At 44.6% G+C, this 25,000-nt stretch overlaps 1 protein-coding gene across 2 annotated transcripts in view; it reads left to right on the top strand.

Annotated features, from left to right (window-relative positions):
* The window catches only part of vps50 (VPS50 EARP/GARPII complex subunit), a 329,813-nt gene that overhangs the window by 113,196 nt on the left and 191,617 nt on the right, over positions 1 to 25,000 (top strand). For both annotated transcript variants that reach the window (XM_063185955.1, XM_063185954.1), the window contains exon 13: positions 17,406 to 17,547. In XM_063185955.1, coding sequence (XP_063042025.1) covers positions 17,406 to 17,547 — 142 coding nt within the window. The remainder of the gene's footprint in view (positions 1 to 17,405; positions 17,548 to 25,000) is intronic.

Below are 25,000 nucleotides of genomic sequence, written 5' to 3'. Positions count from 1 at the left end.
TTAGTTGCCATTGGGGGACATTAGTCTATTATTTTATTTTTGAATACTAAGAGGGCGTTGGCAGGCTTATGATGAGATCAAGCGACTTTGAAAGGTGTATGATGAGGTCCAGGGACGCGTTTGTTAAGGTTGAGAACCACTGGATTAAGGCATGAATGTGAGTTTCATCTGAATTGTGACATTGCAGTACATTAAGTGTGAATGCAAGTTAAGTCTGAAGCCGGGGGCTATCATGCATGCATAAGTAAAATCCCCTGAGTCATCGTGGAAAGGCACAGTGAGAACGTGAGAACCCTCTTCACACATTTAACACAGGTAAATAGTCAGGGAGGGGAAAAATGAAAAGTAAAGAAAAGGACATGTGCAGAAACATTCTGTGTGGACAAGTGTGCAAAAAACTAAGTAAGAGAAAAAAGTGTGAATGCAAGTTTAGTCTGAAGCCGCCGGGGGTTATCATGCTTTTTATGCATAAGCAAACTTCCCTGAGTCATCGTGGGAAAGGACAGTGAGAAAGTGAGAACCCCCTTCACACACGACACCCACGGCAGAGCAGAGCACCTTCTGTGTGTGTTCCTCGTAGTCAGCACGACATTGACCCATGAGCTCTTTAAAGGTCAAAACATGGCAGGGCCGCATAAGCACTGTAAATGACTCAATGATGACAGCAAGCTTTGTATAAATGAATGCATAACGCCCTTCACCGAGCACAGTAATGAAACGGCAACAGAGAATGAAAATGAGCAATGGCACGCTTGTGTATTCTTGTTTGAACTGCCGACTTTTAGATTAGGCGTAGTGAAGTATACACAACATATTGTCAGCTCAAGCTCAAGTGTGCACAGAATACCAACCAATATCAACACATCGATAGTATTTACCCTGTGTTCTGTTTTCGGTTTTGGAATGAATTTTAATAAGATGGATGGATCTGAAGATCAATGAGGAAATGCTGAGAAGCGCAATATGCGCTGAACGCATCTGTAGAGTTTATGAACTTTTATGTGTCCTGATGCATTAGACAACTTTTGCACATGCACACAACACATTCACATGCACCTCAATTTGCACGCACGCTGTCTCGCACACACGCACAGGCACACGCACGCTCACGCACACGCGCACACGCACGCTCACGCGCACGCGCACACGCACACAAACACACACACACACAAACACACACACACACACAAACACACACACACACACACACACAGTTTCAGCTGAACCCTGTGTGCCTGTGCTATTCCCCTGTCTGTTCCCCTGTCTGTTCCCATGGGTTACCCAGGTGACCTGGCACGGGGGCCTTAGGTAATGCCTGTTCTGCAACCCAGTTCCGGGTCGGGGTACTAAGAGCTCTCTCTCTCTCTAATGGCCAAAGTCCTGATGGAACACCGGGTTCAGCTGAGCCACCTGGAAAACTGTCCATTTGCAGAGAGAGAGAGAGAGAGAGAGAGAGAGAGAGAGAGAGAGAGAGAGAGAGAGAGAGAGAGAGAGAGAGAGAGAGAGAGAGAGAGGAGAGCGAGAGAGAGCGAGAGCGAGAGAGAGAGAGAGAGAGAGAGAGAGAGAGAGAGAGAGAGAGAGAGACTGATGGTTGAACAGAGCAGAAAGAGGGGTTGGTGGAGGCCAGGGGTGCACGAGAGGATGAGTTGGAGCGGTGAATGTGGAATGGAATCATGGGAAAAGAGAGGTGAGAGGCACCTACGCAGGGGTGCCGCTAGGGGGGGAAAGGTGTTAGGGGTCTTACACACCAGGGCGGTAAAGCGTCGCAGAACGGGTGCGTTTTTTAGCGGCGTCTGTGAAAATACATTGAAACATATCTGTCCTTTCACACCAACCGGCGGGCATCAGCGGCGCGGGAGCCGGCTCCGCGCCGCGCTGCATTTGGAAAATAGAACTCAAGCGTATTTTTCACGCCGGCGACCGGCGGTGTCTCATTCAAATGAATGGCAGAGTAGCATGCTAGCTTTGGCTGTGGGGAGGGTTTTGAACAGGACTGGCCGCGCACGCCGACGCTGTCAGTGTGAAAGGCAGACAAAAACACGCCGGCTGAAACTAAGCAGAAAGACCGCGTTCGTCCTACGACCGTTCCATTCCGCCTTGGTATGTTTTGGCCTGATTCTAAGGTCCCAAGCACTGACAGCACTGACTGAAGGGGCCCAAAAGGGGGCCTTCAAATTAAGGGGCCCCAAAATTTGAATATTTCATGGGGCCCGAACTTTCTGGTGGCGCCCCTGCACCTACGTAGGTAGACACTTGCGAGATGTACAGTGCACCTAAGTGAATTAAGACACAAGGTGAGGTAAGTGTGAAAAAAGCAAAATATGTGAGTCATGACAGGAAGGCAAGCAAGCAGATGGACGAAACAGGAAGAAGATGAAAGAGAAGGCTTAAAGAGTTAAGGCTCCAGAGAAATGGATAGTGAGGAGAGAAAAGAGAGAGAGAAAGAGAGAGAGAGAAAGAGAGAGAGAGAAAGAACGAGAGAGAGAGAACGAGAGAGAGAACGAGAGAGAGATGAGAGTAGAGCAAAGGAAAGGAGGGATATCAGTTGAGAGATCTCTCATTCATGGTGTTTATGGGGTAATTAATTTCCACCCTCGTGGGAGAGGATGTGAAGGTTCAGAGGAAGCAGCCTTGGAGAGTTCAGCCCTCTCCAGGGAGAGGCTCCTCTGCCCAAGCCGTCTGGATAGGAACACATGGAGCACTTATGCTAGTGCTCTCTTTCTTCTTCCTCTCCGTCTCTCCCTCTCTCCCTCTCTCCCTCTCTCCCTCTCCCCCACTCTCTCTCTGTCTCTCACTCTCACTCTCACTCTCACTCTCACTCTCACTCTCTCACGCACACGCACACGCACACGCATGTACACACACACAGACAATTGCGTATGCTCACGTGCACACAGGCTAACCGACGAACTGGGATAAAATAATAAAAAACCTCTAAAAAAGTTGCTGAGTGCTCCTGTCATCCCTGGGTCTAGTCACTGTGAAGTAGCCCAGCTTGTATTGATACTGGGACTCTAGTCTAATAACAGAGGTGTTGTTGCTAGAACCATCTTTTTACGGCCTCATTTGTTTAATGCATTCAATACAATGCCATTTTCCTCACCTGGATGCAGTTTTTCATTTGGGCAGCGTTGCTATTCATCACATGGTTGGCCCTGTCTAATGTGCCATGTCTAGTCATTTGTTCACCCTAATCTGTGTGGCTTTACACATTAAAACCAAATGTTGAAATTCTCTTTTTTTGGAAAATATACTGTTAACGCCAAAGTGCTAATACATGCTACATTTCGTGGCATTAAATTCGAGGTCGCTCACACCCAATTCACTGCCAAATTTAAGCCACACGGATATAATAATAATTGTCTTAACCAAATACAGACGGCTGCACTCGTTGACTTTTGCCTGCTTCCTGTTCAAATTCCCTGTGCCACTTCTGCAAGAAGATTGAAAACTTTTCATTATTAGCTTTGCTTACTTCGCACCGAGAGAATTGGAATGTAGGCAACTTCTTGACCTGTCAGGTTTCTCATTTCCACACGCAGATAGAGTTGCCATGCCAACGCCAATGTTTTTGTGTCCCCCGTTTGCGTCTGAAATTTATTTTGGGAAATAATGAGATGGCAGATGGTGCCACCTTCAATTTTGTCCCCGATGTGATTTTTTTTTTTTTTTTTAACTCTTATTTCAAGACTTGGGAACCTGCGGGCTGCTGTTCTCTTCCTCATCTCTCAAAATAATAATTACAAAAGAAAAAAAAAATCTCCTCTTTCCCAACAGTCTGAGAAAGGAAGTAATTAACTGGCCTTAACCGAAATGTTGTATGTATGTGAAAAGCTCTTGCTACAGTTAAAAAAAACCAAAATGACCTTCATTGCTATATGAATCAGCATGTGTTGAGCTCATTTGTGGGTGTGAGGTGCTTCGAGGGGTTAGACCAGTGGATTATCCATCTCCGGAGGATGAGATTAGTGTGTTGGGGTCCAGTGCTGTCTTAATTGCACTGCAGTATCTGCGTCATCACATGTTCTATAGAAGGGATTTTCATATCCTAATGCCAACCTTGCCAGCCCTCGGTAAACTCTTCACCCGTTGACGTAATAATATATACATATATCAGGGATGGGCAACTGGAGACCCGGGGGCCACATGTGGCCCACCTCCTTACTTGGTGCGGCCCGTAGATAAAACATCACAAAAAAAGACCAGATTTACTACTGAATCAATCCATTGTAATTATACTGTTGGCCGACCTCAAAACACTTATTGCTTCCAAACAGTATCGGCAGTTAGTGAGAAACCAACTTTACCTCGAAATCTGCAAGTTGCAGTCAGATCTGTGGTAATGTGGCCCTCTGTTGGGGGGGGGGCCATCCTTTTCATGGAAGTTGCCCATTCCTGATATATATTGCTGCTGCTCCTGCATGTGTTTCTTTAAAAATATATACACAGTATATTTCTTTCCTTTATTGGGTAGGCCAGTTGTGAGAGGAGACAGGAAAGTTATGGGAGGATTGGGACAGGACAGAGGAACATTGGGGAATGACCGTGGGTCAGAATCAGACCTGTGTCAGAGAGAGTAGATAGAGAGAGTTTCCATTGGCCCATTGTTTCCGGGTTCTATTATTGCAAGGGAAAGGGGGGGAAATCCCCCTTTAGGCAGACCTAGGCAGACCTAAGGACTGTTCTATTCGATGCTAGGAGTATTATGACACGCCCCTTTAGGCAGACCGGAACCTGGTCATGTTAGGTGCCCATAGCAACCTATTACATTGGCATATCTCTATATACTTAAAGAATCTCTGGTAATAGTGCCCTAGCCGTTTGAGCCATGGTTGGGGCTAGGGCTGCACAATATATCGAAAATGTATCGAAATCGTGATATCAAGAGTGGCGATATGCATATCGCGAAAATGACTTGGTTATCGTGAACAAGTAAAACATTTCTGTAAAGTCCAATCACTTGCTGAATGTCAACAAATGTGCAAGAAGCCCGCCATGACCAAAGCCACGCCCCCCACACAGACCGACAAATAAGTAACGAAAAACACTCGGCTATATTTCTCTAAATATCGTTTAAATATCGTTATGGAGGTATTGCATGCTGTTATCGAGTATCATTTTTTTTCTGATATCGTGCAGCCCTAGTTGGGGCCTGTAGCGCCTGTTTCAGTGTTGTCACGCTTTTGTTTTGTTATTGTCTATTGCTCAATCTGTTTAGATACGTATCTGTTTCAACAATGATGTATTTTCGTCTGTTTCGCCCTTGCGCAAAGTCAGTGTTTTAGCCCTCCAGGGAAATAGGCGTGGACAGAAAAAATGCTAGAAGTTATTCAGTGTAATTTAAAGTTAGACTTTTTGTTGTGATTTTGACGTAAATGGCATTTTAAAATGGTTCTATCTTGGGACGTTGCTCATTTATTCCCAAGATTGCTTTCAAAACAACCAGGGTTTGAATGCATCACCAACGGGTGCAGTGACTTGAAAATTTTAAATTTATGACTATGCACGCTTTTCGCACGTACACCTCATTTATACACTGATATTTTTTCAGATGATCTTTATTGTGCTTTCTGCCTTATTTTAGGCAACCAACCGAGCATTTAGTGAGTCATACAGGCAGTTTGTCTGACTCTGGAAACAATTCTTTCTCCACATTCCCCCATGCTCCGCGTGTCTTGTGGAGACTAAAGCAGTTGTCAGCTCCAGCGCTAAGGTCTGCTCCGTTCCACTTCAGTGCTCAGCCGCTCTCCCTGACTCCTACACATTGATTCATCTTGTCATGCACGCAGACTTCCTGCTGGATCAAACTGGGAAAGCTAAACATTGCCCACTGAGCAAGCTCACATGTAATGTTAACCAGGAAGCAAAAGATATAGGGATCACAGAGTGAGTGTATACATTGCCTGCTGGATTGTGAGACAGGTCTTTATAGTTTTATATCTTTATGGTTCGGGCAACACCACCACCGCTGCCTTGAGTAAGCAGTTGCTGGGTATTTGCATTTATATTTCTCACAGCCTCTGTAGATAGCTCATCTTACCCCAATGCCACCACCAAGTAGCTTAAGGTTCACGGTGTGCCTTGGTGGGTATAGGTGTGTTTATGTGTATGTAGTTACGCAGGTCCCTGGGTACAGTTGTCAGGCTATGCGCTTACATTTTTCCACTGTGACAGGCTATCTACTCCAAAGCTCTCTGAAGGCTTCAGCGTTTGACTCGGCCGATCACGATGCCTCGATCAGTATGGCAGATTCAGAGCCTGTTCGGGGACCCGGTTGTGCTACAGTATGCAAATCAGTCCGCCCACTAGTGGAGCCCTGCCCTTTGACCTCTAACCCCCTCTCAGCCGTGCCAATTAAAATTCAAGCGTGATGCTGGATGCCACCGGGAAAGGTCACCATCTCTCTCCTGATGCAGCGTAGAGGAAAAGAGGAGAGTCAGAGACTAGGGAGACAGACTGACGGTAGGGTTGATGGAAGTGGATGATGAATTTTGCATCATGCGTGTCATTGTTTTCCCTGTTCAGTCGTTTCCCCTCGCTTGCCCTCACGTAGCCCCGGATATCTCCCGGTCCATTCTCATTCTTGCTCTGTCAACCCAGGGAAGCTGACAGGCGCTGACAAAGGGGTCAGTTGTCTCGGGCGCAGATAGAGGAGGGACCTGGAATTGAGCCCTTATTACATAGTAAGTATTGGGTGGGGGGCCCTTTGAAATGGTGTTATCCTGGGCAAAATTAGCTGTCATCCACCCTGGCCCGACCCCCAGCCCATCTCCTTCTCAGATAGTCTCCCATATCTCCTGCCCCTGTTCTTGCTGCCCCAACCCAACACATCCCCACATCCCCAACACATCCCCACCACCCCCAGGATACCCCCAGGGTCCCTTAACCTTCCTCTTCAATTTTTCCCCCATTCTAGCGCAGTTTGGCCTGGCATAAACACATGTCTAGCAAGGAAGAAAGTGTTTCTTTCCCCTCCATTTGTCCCCCCCCATTTTCATGCTCCGCAGCACAGGCACAGCAGGATGACGGTTCATTGACCAGGCCCTGACACCACAGCAGTAACGCGGTAATGTTTGCTCTTGACCCGACCTGACTTCTTAGTCTGCCATTCCCCCCCTTATATACCTCATGGACCTCATATAGCCTCTAGCCTATAACCTCTGCCCTTGTTGCCTTTTGAAACAGAATTGTTTGTTTTTGGGGTTATGAGCATGTCATCTGTGGTTGTGAATGACTATTCAGTTCACTGTGCTTTTTTTATTGCCTGTGTCTTCTTGAGCAAACTGACTTCTTAGTCTGCCATTCCCCCCTTCTATACCTCATGGACCTCATATAGCCTCTAGCATTCGTCCTTGTTGCCTTTTGGAACAGAACTATTAGTTTTGGGTTTTTAGCATGTCAACTGTGGTTGTGAATGACTATTCAGTTCACTGTGCTTTTTTATCGCCTGTGTCTTCTTGAGCAAACTGTTGAAGGAGAGGATTGTGCACATCCCAGGGAAAGGTGCAGGACGAAGGTCAACTGTAGTTTTCAGAGTGAGAAGTCCGAATCCTTTTTGTTGTGTTTTATTTTTTCATGGCAGGATAACGTTTCAACCTCAACAGTCTTCTTCAGATTCCTTCAGATCTGAAGAAGACTGTTGAGGTCGAAACGTTATCCTGCCATGAAAAAAATAAAACACAACTAAAAGGATTTTAAGTGTGTGGACTTCTCTATTCTTGAGCAAACTGACCTTGGAGTGGTTCCCATAAACTACCATTTCATGGGTGACGAGCGAGTCGACTACAACTTAGCATTCCGAATGCACATGTCATTATCGGCAAGTTTGCTCATTTCTGGTGGGACATTTTTCCTTGCCCTTGATAACAGAATTAATCAGGTGTCGGCATGCTTTGGTGCTGGGTCTCTCATTTTTAGCAAAAAAAAAAGAGCACCTGTGTTTCATTTGCTTTTTTCCACTGCGATCTTCTCCTTTCTCCTCTTCCTTTTCAGCTGTCTTTTGAGAGTTTTTTCTTGTTCCTATCGGAAATACGGTGTAGCTCATCAGTTTTCAGTCCTTAGGAATACCCCATAATAAGAAATCCACTCTGAGCACTAACCGGCACAGGAAGGAAATGGGCATGATCATGACTTGCAACCAGAGAGACTTTGACATCTATTGGCTAGCTCACCGTTTCCCATGTTGGTGTCCCATTTCCCATTTGGTTAAAATTTAAATCTGTGATGTACAATGTAGTTGAACTTACTCAGTGATGAATTGAGAATGTCTTTTGGAGATTTTGGGCTTTATAGCGAACCTTATCATCATCGACTTTTCAAATCTCTTTGAGACTTGGTGTGACCAAGACCATGACAATTAACGTTTCCCAAATGGCATGGTTGACCCGCCTCCCTAGGTTTGCTACTGGTTGACTGGTGTCCGACAACGTGGGTGGACTTCCCATTTTTTCGGGAGGTCAGAAACTATATTTACATTGCTCTTGGCCTGACTCGTTGCGTCACATTACATTACTGTATATTTCACTTAGCTGACGCTTTCATTTATTCAAAGCGACTTACAACTATTATTTTTTCAGGGTATTGGTTACAGTCCCTGGAGCAATGTGGGGTTAGGTGCCTTGCTCAAGGGCACTTCAGCCATGGATGGAGATGTAGGGAGAGGTCAGGGGGGATTCGAACCGACAACCCCTCGATTGAAAGACCAACTCTCTAACCACTAGGCCACGGCTGCCCGCGTCACTAGGAGGGCGTGGCCTGGCTACTTTATAGCCATAGTGTGTAAAGATCAATCTGGCTGAAGTTTATTACATTAGCTCCGTCTGCACGTCATGCAGGAACACAGAGTGAGCGATGACCTTGTAGGAGGGAAGTCATCCCTCTCTCTCTCTCTCTCTCTCTCTCTCTCTCTCTCTCTCTCTCTCTCTCTCTCTCTCTCTCTCTCTCTCTCTCTCTCTCTCTCTCTCTCTCTCTCTCTTATAGTGAGAATCCGTTCCTCCCTACCCACTCATCTCACCATTGTCATAGATGTTCTGTAACAGGAATATTTGATTAGTTCCATCCATGTGCTCGGCAACGGTGGCCAGTCCACCATGCCACCCCCTCCCTCTCTTCTTGATGAGGGAAGAAGGTTAAGCTGCGTGGGGGAAACATCAGGACATCAGCACATTAGTATTCAATGGGAAGGAGTGAGCTAAGAGATTGGGGAGACAGATATACTGTACTGTATGAATCGGTTTGGGAGACAGGAAAGAAATGTAAATATATGCAGTCATTCAGGGTCGCACGCACGCACGCACGCACGCACACACACCCAAAGAGACAGCATTGACAGACACGCATGCAGACACACAGAAGCACTGAAATGTCTATGATGAACCCATGAGTCTAATGTCCACATTGGCACACCCACTTCAATGACAATCTAATATAACATGTCATTTTTCATTGGGCGCTGACACAATTCAAGGAGCACTTCTCTGATGAGAGCGAGAATATTATGCATTCACATTACTGTACTGTATTCACCGTATGCACACAACACTCCACGACGAGGCTAGTTATGCACTCCGCACATCATTGTGGAAACTATCGTGTTCCCATCAGTGTTCTGCTTGTGATGAGTACCTCAGGGAGTTTGAATAGCAATCAGGCAACAACACGTCTCTGGGTGTTTTTTGAAGAGACATTTGGTGAGCGTTATCTTTTTGAAGTGTAAGTGTTTCAACTTAAATGTCCTTTGTACTCCTTGTTTAGTCATGAGATTGTCCACACTCACAAAGATTCTGGCTTTTGTTGTTGCTGTTGTTGTTTTTATGATAAGGAACAGCCCTAGGGTTTTTGGGCACATACTTGGACACGCTTGTCTGTAGCAAGCAGCAATTGAAATCAAATTTATTTGCTCTTAGGGCTGGGCGATATGGGAAAAAACGATATCACGATATGGATTACTTTATATCACGATAACGATATATATCACAATACAGCACAATTACATACGTTTTCAGTTATTCTCTTAATTTGCTCTTTATTTTTTCATGTCGCAAAACAAAAAAAATGATCTTTTTATTCTTATTTTTACAGTTACATGAACTTATAGTGTGTTTTTGTGACAACATGAAATGTAATTAAATGATATTCAATTGTATAAAATTGATACAATTACGATCACGATATAAACGATATAGGAGAAAGGTCACGATATACACTTTTATATCACGATAACGATATATATTGTCATATTGCCCAGCCCTACTTGCTCTGCTGCTTGGTGCAGTACTGTAGAATTTCTTTTTGATTCGGGACACAATGAGTACTTTTCCAAAAGGCGGACGGCCTGGACAGTCTCTTGAATTAACTACATTTTGCACAGACTGAAGTAATGTGTTGGATTCTTCCATGGTCAAGTCCCTATTGGTGTGTGTGTGTGTGTGTGTGTGTGTGTGTGTGTGTGTGTGTGTGTGTGTGTGTGTGTGTGTGTGTGTGTGTGTGTGTGTGTGTGTGTGTGTGTGTGTGTGTGTGTGTGTGTGTGTGTGTGTGTGTGTGTGTGTGAGAGAGAGAGAGAGAGAGTATTGGGGTAGCGTTGTCCCTTTTGCAGCGATGCTGACTTTGCAGATCTTCAAGATTGCTGACACTTATTTTTCACTCTCTTTCCTTGTAAAATAACTCAGCTTTTTCTTCTCTGCACTCTTTTTTTGAATAACAACACAAGTGTGTCTCTTGACGAAGTGAATCAGCTAAATCACTGAGTTGTGGTTGGCGGTAGTTGGGTGATTTGGCTTAAAGCCTGATCGCAGTATTCTTTGTTTCCAACCTCCCCCCTCCTGCCTCTCACAAGACTAGCGTTCCCCCACACCTATACATGGGTTCTACATTTTTGTTTTATCCTGACTGTGCGAAACTAGCTGCGCACATCTCAACCTCTGATTGTTGGAAACTGCTGTCAGTCAAAAAATTACCAAACGTGGTTGGCTGCCAGTGTCTTGCCCCTCCTCACGACATCGTGTTTACAAACACAATGAACCCATGTATACTGAATGTAAGTACTCCATTCATCGAAAGTGGGACAACATAGTCAGCTACAGTAATGCATCTTAAACACGTAGACTTTAACACATGGAGAGGAACCCGACTGAAACTTTTTGGACAGTTTCCCATACAGCCGAGTAGCAGTGTTAGTAATGAGGTGGTGAACTGACTGGAATGGCTTATATTATAAATAATATTGCAGCAGACCCTCTTGAGGAAGGAGTAAGCTGTGGAAACATTTCCATTTACCTGAGGTGCACTCTCGCTTCGCCTCCTCCGCTATTTCCGTTTCCTATTCCTCTACCCCTCGGTGTGTCTGCCTCTAAGCTGAGAGAGGGCCAGGATGACAGCTGGTGAAAGCATGTCATTTCCTCTTATCTAGAATTGCCGAAGATCACTACCCCCATGTCACAGACCACGCACGCACGCACGCACGCACGCACGCACGCACGGACGCGCGCACGCATGCACACACATTTAGTGCCCCAAACCCTTTACCCAGTAACAGTGCAAGGTTCTTGCTCCCGTGGCAATGGGTCATAACGAGTTATCCTGATAGACAGACACGTATGTTGAGGCCCCCGGTCTCCTTTATTTCCCCCTCTCTCCTTTCCCCCTCTCTCTTTCCCCTCTAGTCAGAATAAATGATTTATAATTTTCCATTTCATTTGCAAGGGAGTTAATTTGTTTTCGGGATTCGTCTTCATGTAACACATGTCACCCCATTCGTTCCACGTTGATTAAGAATGGTAATTAGCGGGAGTTCGGCAGCTTGCTCTGCCTGGCAGCACTCGAGGTCAGCCAGCCATTTGCAAGAATTTTTCCAACTGAGACAGTCTAGGATGCATGTGCACGCGCCTGTGTGTGTGTCTACATTGTGTTTGATGCCTCATGCACACTGGAAGCGTGAGACGTAAGCTTAGCGTGTCCGGAGGTATCCGTGATCAGTCCGAAAATGTTAGAATACATGAAAACACATCGGAGCGTGGTGTCAGCGCGGTGCCTGTCCGGGACGGCCAGCTGGAGGTTGAACATGTCCGTGATGCTCCTTGAAAATAGAATTTGAGTCTATTTTTGCTGTGCAGGCGTGCACGAGTTATAAGCGGGCTCCCATTGCAAATGAATGGCCCAAGAGAAGTTCCGTTGACAATAACAGCACATACATACGCAGGACCTCTATTCTGTATCTACTGTATCTAATAATCGACCACGATTATTGTTGTATATCCACTAAAGATTAATTTGTCCATATGGACTGTCTTTTTTCCTACACTGCAATCCTTATACAACACACAAGACTCTTGACTAACTGGGAAATAGGGTCTAATGTCAAAATTACCGGATGGTTGCGCCATCCTCTTCAGCACAAGGTCATGGCTGCCACATTACTTGTATATTGCTGTACCCTGTATTGACCTCACGCTCTGTACTTGCTTGAATCTGTAAGTCGCTTTGGTTAAGTGTCTGCTAAATGTAATGTAATGGCCATTCAGACCCATTTGTGTGAAGTTATATAAATATTAAGAAAGCGTATAATATTATTTAAAAACGTATACAATTATTTGGGTATTTTCCGTTATTTTTATTTCAAAAGGAACAACATAGCTGATTCACAATAAAAGCCTTCATTCGAACAATAACCATAAGTGATGGAGAAGGATTTGTGTTATCTTTCATATTCTCTGAAAAATGGCAAAACTAAGCATTCTACCAGGATATGTAAACTTTTGAGCAGCACTGTATATCTGTGCCCTCTTCCTCCACCACCTGCGTGACCCAAGGCGGTTAAAGACAGCAGCAAAGGAGAACGGATATAATAATGTCAAATTGTGGATCGTGTCAAGGTCAACCATCTCATTGTGTCTGACCTTGAGCAAGACGCTCCCAGAGCATTGATTTATATTAGCTGTGCTCTTTTCAAATCCGGCCGTGCCGACACTTAATGAAAACATAAATTCACTTGTCATAAATCGCCAGGCCGAGCTCTCTAAAGGGGGGGGCGGTGGGGAGAAAAAAAACAAAGTCAATATTCACCTCACCTCTCTGTGTTTGCCTCCATCCACAGCTGTAGCAGCCCCTTTTATGGGATTATTAAAAAGATCTATATTAAAGTTTACAGACGTCCTCCATCACATCTTCCCCCCCACATGCATGATATGCATTGCAGTGTAATGATTGGGTCTTTATTAGGCAAGTAAAGACTTGTGTAAAAGACTGCTCTCTTAACCCTCCGTGGGGTGTATTTGACCCCATTCAATGTTTAACGCCTGAAAAATACATGAAGTACATCATTCTTTTGCTTAATCTTTGATGAGTTTTCCTAAATATATGGGGTCAATGTGAAAAAAGTGAAATTTCCACAAAAATGTTTTCCCTAAGTGCTGTACACATTTTGGTTACATCCGTGTTCCTTGGGGTCAATTTGACCCCAAATTATTTTAAGTGTATTAAACATAAATGGTACATCCATATTTTGCTAATACATGTTCCAATCTGTCTAGATTATGTAATATACATGAACATAAGTTATTTAGAACAGAACCTTTTTGCTTTATTTAGGCCTCTGATAACTAACAATATGTATGATGTGGACGAGGGCCAAAACTAATATAATGCAAGGCAACTTTTGAGCAGTTGTTGCACATTTTCGCCTAGTCATGGGTTAGTTTTTTTGGTGTGTGGGCTGTGTGTGGGGGTGCTAGGACTTATCTAAAGGGCTTGTTATGTCCTCAACAGAGCAACAATAAATAATAAATATCTGATGCATAAACCGGTGCAAAAGTTTTTGCTTCTACTGATTTTGTAGGCATTTAAGTGACTGGGGTCAAAATGACCCCAAGGATCACGGATGTAACCCTGTAAATTGAGGATAACAGGAGGGTTCATTTTTCCAGCTGTGTGTATCTCTATAGCTGTCTTTATACCTCCTTTCTCAGGTTGCTTCTATCCATGGTGTGCATTGGAATATAATGATTAAATCACAATTAGTAAAAGGACACAGGTAATGACTGGATTGGAAATAATTGTCTGAAGGTGAAATGGTGTTGGTGGTTGGCAGGCACTAGTGAAGTAGTTGTAGTTGTCAGCTCTGAGCAGAGTGATTGCTGAAGATTTGTACAGCATTCACCCTAAAAGGCCAGTCTCTTTGTTATTAATGGAGTGCTGATTATTGTCCTAACAAAAAAGATGAAGGGTTTTCTTAGACAATTTCTTTCTAAAGTTTTTTCTGTCACCTTTTTAACTTTAAGGGTGTGGGTTTTTGAACATTCTATAAAAAGAACGCATTCTATAACAATGTAAGATTCTAAAAATCCATATTGTATTGAATGGCGCCCAGAATTCTATAGAACTTTCACTGTCCGAACATTTCCGTCACACCGGTGTGACGGTACACTCTTAAAGGTTAAAACATGTATATATTTGGAATTAATGCCACATTAAATATATAGATAGCATTGGTTTCTAAGAGTAAGTCTGTGTGTGCATGTGTGCGTTAGTGCATGTTATAGTTACAAGAAAGGGATATTGCAGATTCTTCAGCATTGTCTTCTCCAAATCCACTAGTGTTATGACTTGTTTCCCAAAGAATGATTTCCCCTAGACTCATTTCCCCGAGCAATGGAACATAACCACCATACCAAACCCTTAAGCCATCTCCCTCAAATCTCATCCAAAACCCCAAAGGGGAGAGAGGTGAAGAGGTAACCTTCCTTTTCCATTCCACAATAAACACAGCAGGCATAGTAGACTGTAATGGCAGCGTCCACATCTTCATCTCCTCATCAGCAGAAAGGGCCAGGCCAGCCACCCTGCGCTGTGCAGAGTGCTGCTTTCCTCCGTCCATAGTTACCTTTGGAGTGCCCCCAAAAGAAATGTTCACCATCACCATGAGTGGATCCATCATCCCCACGTCAATTTTCATTCTCTTCCATCCATTTTGAATTTGCAGGACTGCTGAGGAACATTACTGCCTAAAATGTTGTGTGTGTGTGTGTATGTGTATGCGTTTGAGAGAGAGAGAGAGAGAGAGGAGGGGGGGGGGGGGGTGTTTGAAAACCTGCTGCTACTAAGTATTGTACCCCAAACACAATTTCGTTGCCTTTTTGACAATGACAATAAATTCTTGAATCTTGATCCATGCGTCCCTTCCTCTGCCTTCACTCTGCTGTCTCTCAACATTTCCTGTAAATGTCACACTGCATATTTAGTGGACCAGGTCCGACTCAAGACCCTGTATATTTTCTTTTCTTTTCTTTTCTTTTCTTTTCTTTTCTTTTCTTTTCTTTTCTTTTCTTTTCTTTTCTTTTCTTTTCTTTTCTTTTCTTTTCTTTTCTTTCTTTCTTTCTTCGAGTGGAAATGGAAATGCCTGAATAGTTTACAAAACCCCAAAACCCTCCAATGTGTACACCACAAGCATTGCCTTGGCCCGTGCATGCCACCGCGCCTCACTCTCTCCAGTTCCGCCTCACCACTCTGTGATATGTTTTTGTTACAAAAGAAAGAAGTGGTTAGGGAGAAGTGGGCTTCTGGCTCCTCCAACCCCTGGTGACGCAGAAAGATGATTTTGCTTTTGCATGCTGCTTATGTTATGCTGCTCTGTCTCCAGCTCCCCAACCCTTAGTTACTGAATGAAAAGCATCTCCTTTGTCTTTGCACTTTGCCTTGAGTCTGACGGTGACGCACATGAAAGCTTGGTTTCACCGTGCCTCGCCCAGACGCCCATCCATGCGTCTCAATCTGCTTCTCCACACTTTGCCAGCCCCTCGTCATGCCTCTGTCGCTCTCTCTCTTCCTCGGGAGGGGGTGGGTGTTTAGTGGTGCGCGTGTGGTGCGTGAGGGAGGGGGTGGTGGGTGGCGGATGTTTTCCAAGTAACCGCGCCGCAGGTCTGCTCCACTCCACACCGCTGTGTTGCTGTCTTAATGAGCGTCCCATCAGGAGCTCCTCCGTAATGAAAAAAAATAGCTTGTGCTGCTGCCTGACTCTGCAATTAACAGTAATTTATTCTATAATAATTAAAGAAGTCCTCCAGTCGCAAAACAGTGAGTAGTCACCTAGGATGGCTTGGCTTGCTTTGGTTATTTTTTAATTATTTTTTTTCTTCTGCTGGCACATGATGTGGTGATGATTTGATTAAATGAGTATTGGGGGTTTGTGTAGTCTGTTGTTGTTGTTGTTGTTGTTGCAGAGCAGTCCATGCGAGTTGTCAGATGGTGTGTGGAGAGTAGGTGGATAAGATTAGGGACGCTGACAGCTTTGGCTGGGCCCAGGACAAAGCCATCTGAAAGGGCCCCCTGTCATATAAAGCATACATTGTGATGCTTGCAGTCCCAATTCTGGGCCCTCTCTCTCTCTCACTGGGGCCAGGAAAATGGCCCCACATTGTCCCCGTCTGTCTGCTTCCCTGCGAGTGATGGTCGAGCACACATGATGAAAGACCATCCATCTATTCATATGCTAATGTGAAATATTTAATGTGCTGCAAAAAAAAAAAAATGCTTCACAGGTGACTGGCTAAAGTGCTGTGTGTGATTGAGTGCAATGAGATACATCATTTAGACAGCATATGAGGATGATGAAATGAGCCTGAACCTATGTTTTTCTCTCCCCATCCCTCCTTTTTTCCCTTCCTTCCCTCTGTTTCTCTTTTATTTACCCCCCCACTCTCTTTCTCTATCCCTCTCTTGCCTTTCTTTTGCATCCCTCTTCCCTCCTCCCCCTGTTTCTCTTTTATTTACCCATTCTTCTTTATTCTCTCTCTCTCTCTCTCTCTCTCTCTCTCTCTCTCTCTCTCTCTCTCTCTCTCTCTCTCTCTCTCTCTCTCGCTTTCCCTTTGCACCCCCTTGCCTTTCTCTTCCATCCCTCTTTCCCTCTTGCCTTTCTTTCACCTTTCTCTCATCTTTCTTTCTCATCTCTCTTTTTCTCACCTTTATTTTGCCTCCTGCTCTCTTCATCTTGAGTAGACAAGAGTAGACAAGAAATGACTGGTAGAGAGAGATGGGGCAGGGGCAGGAAATGACCCCCCGGCCGGACTTGAACCGGGGTCCCCGTGGGCATTGTAAGCCCAAATGTGGGGGGGCTTAGTGCGCTGCGCCACAGCGCCCCCTCATCTTGTCTTTTTAATTCAATTTCAATTCTGAAATTGAGATGTTCCATCTCTTTTTAGAGGGGTCCCTATAAGCATCAAAAACGTACATTACACACAGTCACACATCCACACCAGAGCTCTTCATCACTACAGGATAAGCAGTCCAACGTCTCAACCCAAATAGATTTATAGGCAAAAATCAGCAAGTAAAACACAAAAAAATTACATTTGTATAACACTACACTACTTTTATGCTCACCTCTCTCTTTGTCTTCCCGTTCCCCCACCCCTCAGCACATCACCACAGACAGCTACATCCCGTGCCTGAGTGACCTGTGCAAAGCATTGTGGGAGGTGATGCTGAGCTACCACAGGACCATGCAGTGGCACGAGGAGCAGGACAAGGAGGAGGCCGCCTCCAGCCCTGCTGACCCAGGTACCATAGATGCTCTCTCTCTCTCTCTCTCTCTCTCTCTCTCTCTCTCTCTCTCTCTCTCTCTCTCTCTCTCTCTCTCTCTCTCTCTCTCTCTCTCTCTCTCGACAAGGAGGAGGCCGCCTCCAGCCCGGCTGACCCAGGTACCATATATGCTCTCTCTCTCTCTCTCTCTCTCTCTCTCTCTCTCTCTCTCTCTCTCTCTCTCTCTCTCTCTCTCTCTCCCCACTTATCAGAGGTGTTGTCCCTGGCCGGACGTATGAAATGGTTCATCTCTGTTTACTGTCCACTATGGATGGGTTCCAGAGGCGTACATCCCACTAAAATTCATACCACATGATTGTTTTAGCCGATTTAATAACTTAACTGTAGTGGATTCTTATTGGAGCAATTTGTTAGCCAGGATGGTGGGATCTGCTAGCCTGGTAAACCAGCGCCACCCGCTGGGACGCGGAAAATGTTCAGCTGCGAGTGGGTCTGGCCTCGGATCTGAGAACGTTTGGAACACTGTGCCCTGAGTCTGGCAAACCCAATCACAACGCAGAGATTTGTTTTGAATCAAAGCGGGCGGGGTTTTGAGGGAGTGACGACGAATCTCGCAACACCGTTGGGAAAGCACATCAACGGCAAAGATCGCAGATTGGTCAGAGCACCGACACGGTTTGAAAAAACAGCAGGTTGTTCTCATCAACAATCTTCGGAGGTATCGTTCATCGGGGCCAGACTAAATTACTCCGGTCTCACATTTAGGCTGGTTATCAGGCTAGGGATCTGCTGTATTAACGAGCCTAAGCAAAAGGAACATGACAAGACCACTTTGCTAATCATGTGTGTGTCTGGAATGTCCCCTACCGAATGGGTTACCTCTCTGTCCACTGCCCACACTGATGATGGGCTAGACCCGAAACGTTTGCCCCTTGTCTGTCGGTTGTATTTTACTTTATTCGACTTTGTTTAATACAGTTTTGATTTTGCATTCAGCTCTTGTGTGCGACCCCTTTCTTCCTTTTCGCCATACTGTTCTTGGAATAACGCACCGAGTGAAACGCTCAGAAAAAAAACATTTGTGCGGACGCCACTCCACCATTGCACACCTGAAACTGGCCACACAATTAACATGCAAAGGACTGACTGTGTGCACTTTCCCACCAACTGGCCAGGTGCAAATAAAGGTTAGCTGGCCCCAGGCGTGAACTCCACAGCATTGGCTGTCTGAGCATCCCAACAGCTGACCAGGTGCAGGACAAATGAAGGTGAATGTCAGTTGACGAATGCAAGTGGCCCGCAGAACGGCTGGACTCCAGCAGTGTTGCCAGATTGGGCTGTTTCCCGCCTAATTGGGCTGCTTAGGATGGCAGTGTACGGGTAAAATGTGGCATTTAGCAGGAAAACCTGCCCAATTTTTGCCATAGAAATCAATAGAATTGGGCGGGATTTTGTGCTTCTAGGCGGGTTTTGAGCATTTTTTGGGCTGGAAATCATCAGCCTCATCTGGCAACCCTGGACTCCAGTGGGTCGCATGCGACCGAAACGCGTCGGCTAGCCATGATGTCCATGTATTAATAAAGGACTTTTAATACGGACTTCAGAGTGCCTCGGACCCCCTCTCTCTCTCTCTCTCTCTCTCTACGGGTTTTATTTGGTTGAACAGAAGGTAGCTGCTATAACAATTTCGCCCTGCTGGTTCTTTTGCCTGAAGAGAAGGCCCAGGAGAAGACACAGCAGGATCAAAGAACGGCCTTCTGTTCAGGAAAAAAAATGACTTGAGTCTAGTAGTGTTGCAGGTCATTTCCTTTCTTCATTTGCTTAACGTTAAATGCATCTCAGAGATCCCTCGGCGATATTGATTTTCAAATCCTTTTGCATTTTTATATTCTTTTATGTTCTTTCTTTTTGGAACCAACACAAATACAACCTCTCAAATATGCCTTTGCGAATGCGCTTAGCATCCAATGCCCTCACCGTCCACTTCCGGAATTTCTGGTGCTTAAAAAAAAGCTCATACTTTATCATAGTTAGCAGGCTTGGATATACATACACGTGTTCTTTGAGCAATACATTGATTTTTACTATAGCTGCACAGTATGTGAACACATATTTAGATGGTTCTCATGGGGGCTGGCTGAATAAAAAGAATGTGTAAAACAAATATCGGTAGACTATTAAGGCTCCACACACACGCACGCACGCACGCACGCACGCACGCACGCACACACACACACACACACACACACACACACACACACACACACACACACACACACACACACACACACACACACACACACACACACACACACACACACACACACACAAAAGGATTTTATTAATGTAACCAACACAACGTTTCGACCGACATGGTCTTCGCCAGCTGTGTATACATAGCCTGATTGACTTTCCCACGCAGTTGCCCTTTCCGGACTTGTGTGTTTCTGCAGACGGGGCTAAAAATCAAAATGCCTTGTTGGCTCTGCATGAAGGACGTGTCGTGGTGTGGTGCAGGGTGAAGTGTTTTTTAAGTTGGGGCAGTGATTCTCAAAGTGTGGTCCGGGGACCACTAGTGGTCCACGACAGAGCTCAGGTGGTCCACGAGGGGATTTCTACTTTTCCAGCAGAAGGCTATATTTGTAACATTATTACAAAGCCAAACATGTCTGAAGTCATATATTCAACACAATAAGACAGGCTTGTAAATGTGACTAAAAAGTTAATAATCGCATTACAATTAGCAGTGTTAAATAGTACCCGTCCACTGTCAATTCAGTTGACAGGTGGTCCCTAAACATTTTGGGGGGACAAAGTGGTCCTCCGTCTGAAAAAGTTTGAGAATCACTGAGTTGGGGGGACGGGGGCGGCAGGGGCGGCTATGGTACAAGCCTGTGTACCTTCAGACAAGGTTTATTTTTCAATGTTGTTGTTTTTTTTTTATCGCTGCTCTTAAATCAATCTTGAACCTGAGTCAGGGGATTGGCGGGAGGTCGAACGTAGATGTGTTCTGAGGGGAAAAGGGGGTTGGTGAATTGGCCTTCTCTTTTCATTACAAAGACGTCTTTCCTCTGTCTGATGGATTTACAAGCCCATTTATGTTGCTCGTCATTGTTTGAGGCCTTGCCTCTCTCTCCCTTCTCTAAAAGGGGGAAATTGATTGCGAGGAGGCCAAGAGGCTTTGACCAGTTCTCTCCTGGCAGGTAGAGCCTGCAGTAATGGAGAGCATGGAGGGCAGCGTTGATACTAGTTAAGTGGAATGCATTCCAGTCATGCTTCACTGCCCTAACCGTGTGTGTGTGTGTGTGTGTGTGTGTGTGTGTGTGTGTGTGTGTGTGTGTGTGTGTGTGTGTGTGTGTGTGTGTGTGCGTGTGCGTGTGTGTGTGCGTGTGCGTGTGTGTGTGCGTGCGTGTGTGTGTGCGTGTGTTTGTGTGAGCGTGTGTCCGTGTGTGCGTGTGTGCGTGTGTGCGTGTGTGTGTTTGTGTGTTTGTGTGTGTGCGCAAGTGTGTGTGGGTGTCTGCATATGTGGTAGTGTGTGCGGATGCATGTGTGTGTGTGCATGTTTGTGTGTGTGCGCATGTTTGTGTGTGTGCGCATGTGTGTGTGCTGTGAGGGTGTGGTTTAAGGTCATTGAGCAAGCCTTGTGCAGCAGATTGTCTACTTGGTAAGTCTACTTGTGACATTGACACTCCAATGAAGCACTCAAAGTACATGGTGTAAATACACTCGCCATGGATGCGATGTACGAGAAGAGTGATGGAGAGGAAGGGAGAGGGCAAGTGACTACACAATATTCATTCATTTACTCAATTCAGTGTTCACTGAATACACGTCTGGGAATGAATATGATTGAGAGGCAACATTATTAGCTATTTACAGGAACGAGAACTCGGAATTTGGTTTTCCATGGCAGCGTTGCGTGGAGTCATTCCATTTGCTACAGTTTATTTTTCTTTCGCTACGCACTACACCGACCGTGGCTCTACTATTCTTAACAAATGGTTTGATGCTTAATATTTCACTCATCGAAGACATGCAATGTCTGGAAAAATGGACGATAATTCAAGGACGTTCATACCGCTTGATCACGTACATGGGGAATTTATCTTGGAAGCGAGTGGGAGCAAGGAGATTAGATGAATGATTCACCCCATTAGTTTTGCTGATAAAGCTGGTCTTATTTTTTCACCTCTCGTTCTTATAGTTGGAAAAAAAACTTTTCAAGTGTTTCGCTGTAAAAGTATTAATCTCGCTTGGGCCATGCTTCATTCAAATTCTGTCGTCGTTTCAATCGCTGTTTTCTCTGCTATTTGGGAGGAAAATATCTTGGCTTTCCTAAAGTCTTGTTAGCCTCTGACCCATGTTCACATTGCTTTCATTATTGCTCTGTCACATCACATCATCAATCTTTTTTGTTTTTCACCTGTACTCTTTTTCCTTTCTCTCTGACTTTATGTTCCTGTTGAGTCACATTTTCCACCCAAGTCTGCATCTTTCTCTCAGCCTAAATCCTAGATATAGCTAAATCAGGGCTTCCCAAACTTTACCATGACAAGGCCCCCAATATACCGGTAGAGTCCAGCCAAGGCCACCCTTGATAATGGGCCGTGCCACACTATTTTTTTCCTGTGCGCCCGGTTTCACAACTTGATGAAGTTCCTAAACCCATTTAAGTACTACAAAAGCATAATAGACATATAAACTTTGTAGGCCTACAAAATAAACTGATTCCACTGGGATTGTTTAGACTATTTTTGGTTCATTTTGGCTACTTACACTTACAGTAATTTATTCAATTTATTAAATTATTCATTTTATTTTGCTATATTTCTCCTACCAACTTGCCACGGCCCCCACTTTGAAAACCACCGTGCTAAAGCATCTCTACTATATCTCCTCCATATCCGTTAACTCCAGTTGCAATAACTCCCCCCACCTCTTCCCTCACCTCCTTGCTTTCTTTTGCTATAAGCAAGACTTGGGAAGAGGCTCTTGATGAGACTTAAGAGAAGAGGTAGAGGACAACTGCAAGTAAGCACTTTCTGTCTGCATGGGCTTATGTGGGGATGAGTGCCGCCATTTTGCTTGTGTCATCAGGAAGATCTGCCAACGTTGATGCTCACGGCTGCAGAAGCAGTACAGTAGCGTGTTTATACATACCGACCGTGACTCCCCAGCCCATCCACTCACCACCCTCCGTCCTCCTCCGTATAGTATCCTGCATTCATATTAGAGATGCACTTCCATATTTTACATTTGGACATGTTGTATTTCAGCTGACCAGGTCATAAACAGCTTACTGCCTTAGTTTTGGGCCTCATCCTCAAACAGATTTTCGTCGTAAATGTGTAGTCAATCAGCATCTATTATCATGTCATTCTGTGATTAGGCAATATAATAAGCATTTGCATTGCTCATCCTTAGAGTTTAAGACATTTGAGGATTTTTAATGGAGCAATAATGTTCGCCATATGATCACGTCACTTAAATATATTTTGAGCTGTTTGCATGTACAACCGCAAATCATTATAATGGCAATGCAGCTTGGGTAGAGTTGCATGAAGACAGTCATTACTTTTTACACCCCTGTAAGGATCAAAAGAGCAATTTACTTCTCTGGTCATCAGGAGAGGATTATGGCAGACAATTCAAAGTGTTGATAACTTTGTTGGTGTTGATATCAACCTTTTTTTTGGTTAGATTTTTTATATTGCCCTTATATTGATCAAGAATACTGATTGTTTTGGAGGGCTTAAGGTCATATATGCGAGGTGTGATAGACATGTTCCTCAAACACTTTATGGTATTCAAAGTAACGTCCCTGTGCACAACCACTGTCCAGGTGCTGGTGATGTGCAGTAAGAGTAATCCAAGTAAATGAAGGATGAATCACCGCACACTGGTATCTTTGCTGGTAGTTTATTTGGTGAACAACGCGTTTCGCTATTTCTGGTAGTTTATTTGGTATATTTATTTGGTAATAGCGGAACGCGTTGTTCACCAAATAAACTACCAGCAAAGATACCAGTGTGCGGTGAATCATCCTTCATTTACTCACTTTATGGTATTGTTTATATGAAGTCCTCTATTTACTCTTTATCTTTCCATCCATCCATACGTCTGTCCGTCCGTCCATCCATACGTCTGTCCATCCGTCCATCCATCCATCCATCCATCCATCCATCCATCCATCCATCCATCCATCCATCCATCCATCCATCCATCCATCCATCCATCCATCCCAAGTATCAACATATCCATGCTTTTCTACTCCCTGCCTCTGTGTATGCATTCATCATTACAGAGAACATAAGCCCCTCAATTGATCCCACCATTAATTTGAGCACTATAAATGCTTTTGCTCTGTCATGCTAGGCCAATAGATCATCAAGTTGGAGCGCTTAAACTTCTCAAGCCCATTGTCCTTTTCAGAAATAGAAAGAAATTAATTTCTCAAATGTTCATTGTGGTGTGGTGGTGCACTTTGCAGGGGTAATTGCATTTCTCAGTGGCGCACAAATGAGGGACCTGCCAGCGAGCCTAAATTTCGGTGATTGTAGTCGATGTGCTGCGGCGAGATGTTTTGTTCCATTAGCTCGACAGGTGGTGTCTCTCTCTCTCTCTCTCTCTCTCTCTCTCTCTCTCTCTCTCTCTCTCTCTCTCTCTCTCTCTCTCTCTCTCTCTCTCTCTTATTCTCTCTCTCTCTCTCCCCATCTAATTCTTTCTTTCTTTCTTTCTTTCTTCTCTCTCTCTCTCTCGCTCTCTCTCGCTCTCTCTCTCTCTCTCTCTCTCTGTTTGTTGAGATGCCATCAGAGTTGTGATGCGTCATGTTTCGTGTTGCTTCTGGCTGTCACACAGCAGTAAGTTATTGAAGGCTTCAAATGATATCTCATCAACCGTGTCCTTGATGAAAATATGAAACAAAAGTTTTGGGTATGTGTCTGTGTGCGTCTGCATGTGTGTGGTCTATGTAGCTGTGGGGGGAGCGTGCGTGTGTTTGCTCATACATGGCTCCTTGTGTCTCTGTACATGCAACTCAAATCATCCAGTTTTTTTGTCCGCTCTAACAATCTCTCGCTCTTCCAGTTCCTTGTTGTTCCAATGAGGCAGGCGACAATATATCTACAATTAGTGTTACGAGCCAATAAAACATCGTAATTGTTTTTGTTTTATTGGATGCCGTTATTTTCCTTTTTATTGTTTCATCTGCTCTTGGAAATGAGTCCTATTCATTTCTTCCTCCTTTTTAATGAGTGAATAATTAGCAGTTATTGCTCTGGGAACGCTTGCAGCACTAACACATGCACGCTCACTCACATGTAAACGCAAACACAAAACAAGCACAAACACACTGTTGTTGTTGCACATACACGAGTCTAGCAGCATAGATGGAGGGCCGCCGTCTAGACAAAAAAATGAATTGCGCATTACTGAGAGTGCACGGTACCGTAACGGTGCATTAGGATACCAT

The sequence above is a fragment of the Engraulis encrasicolus genome, chromosome 20 (genome assembly GCF_034702125.1).
Source record: "Engraulis encrasicolus isolate BLACKSEA-1 chromosome 20, IST_EnEncr_1.0, whole genome shotgun sequence".
Classification (NCBI taxonomy): domain Eukaryota; kingdom Metazoa; phylum Chordata; class Actinopteri; order Clupeiformes; family Engraulidae; genus Engraulis; species Engraulis encrasicolus.
Note: the sequence above shows the minus strand (reverse complement) of the source record. Positions and strands in the feature narration are given on the sequence as shown.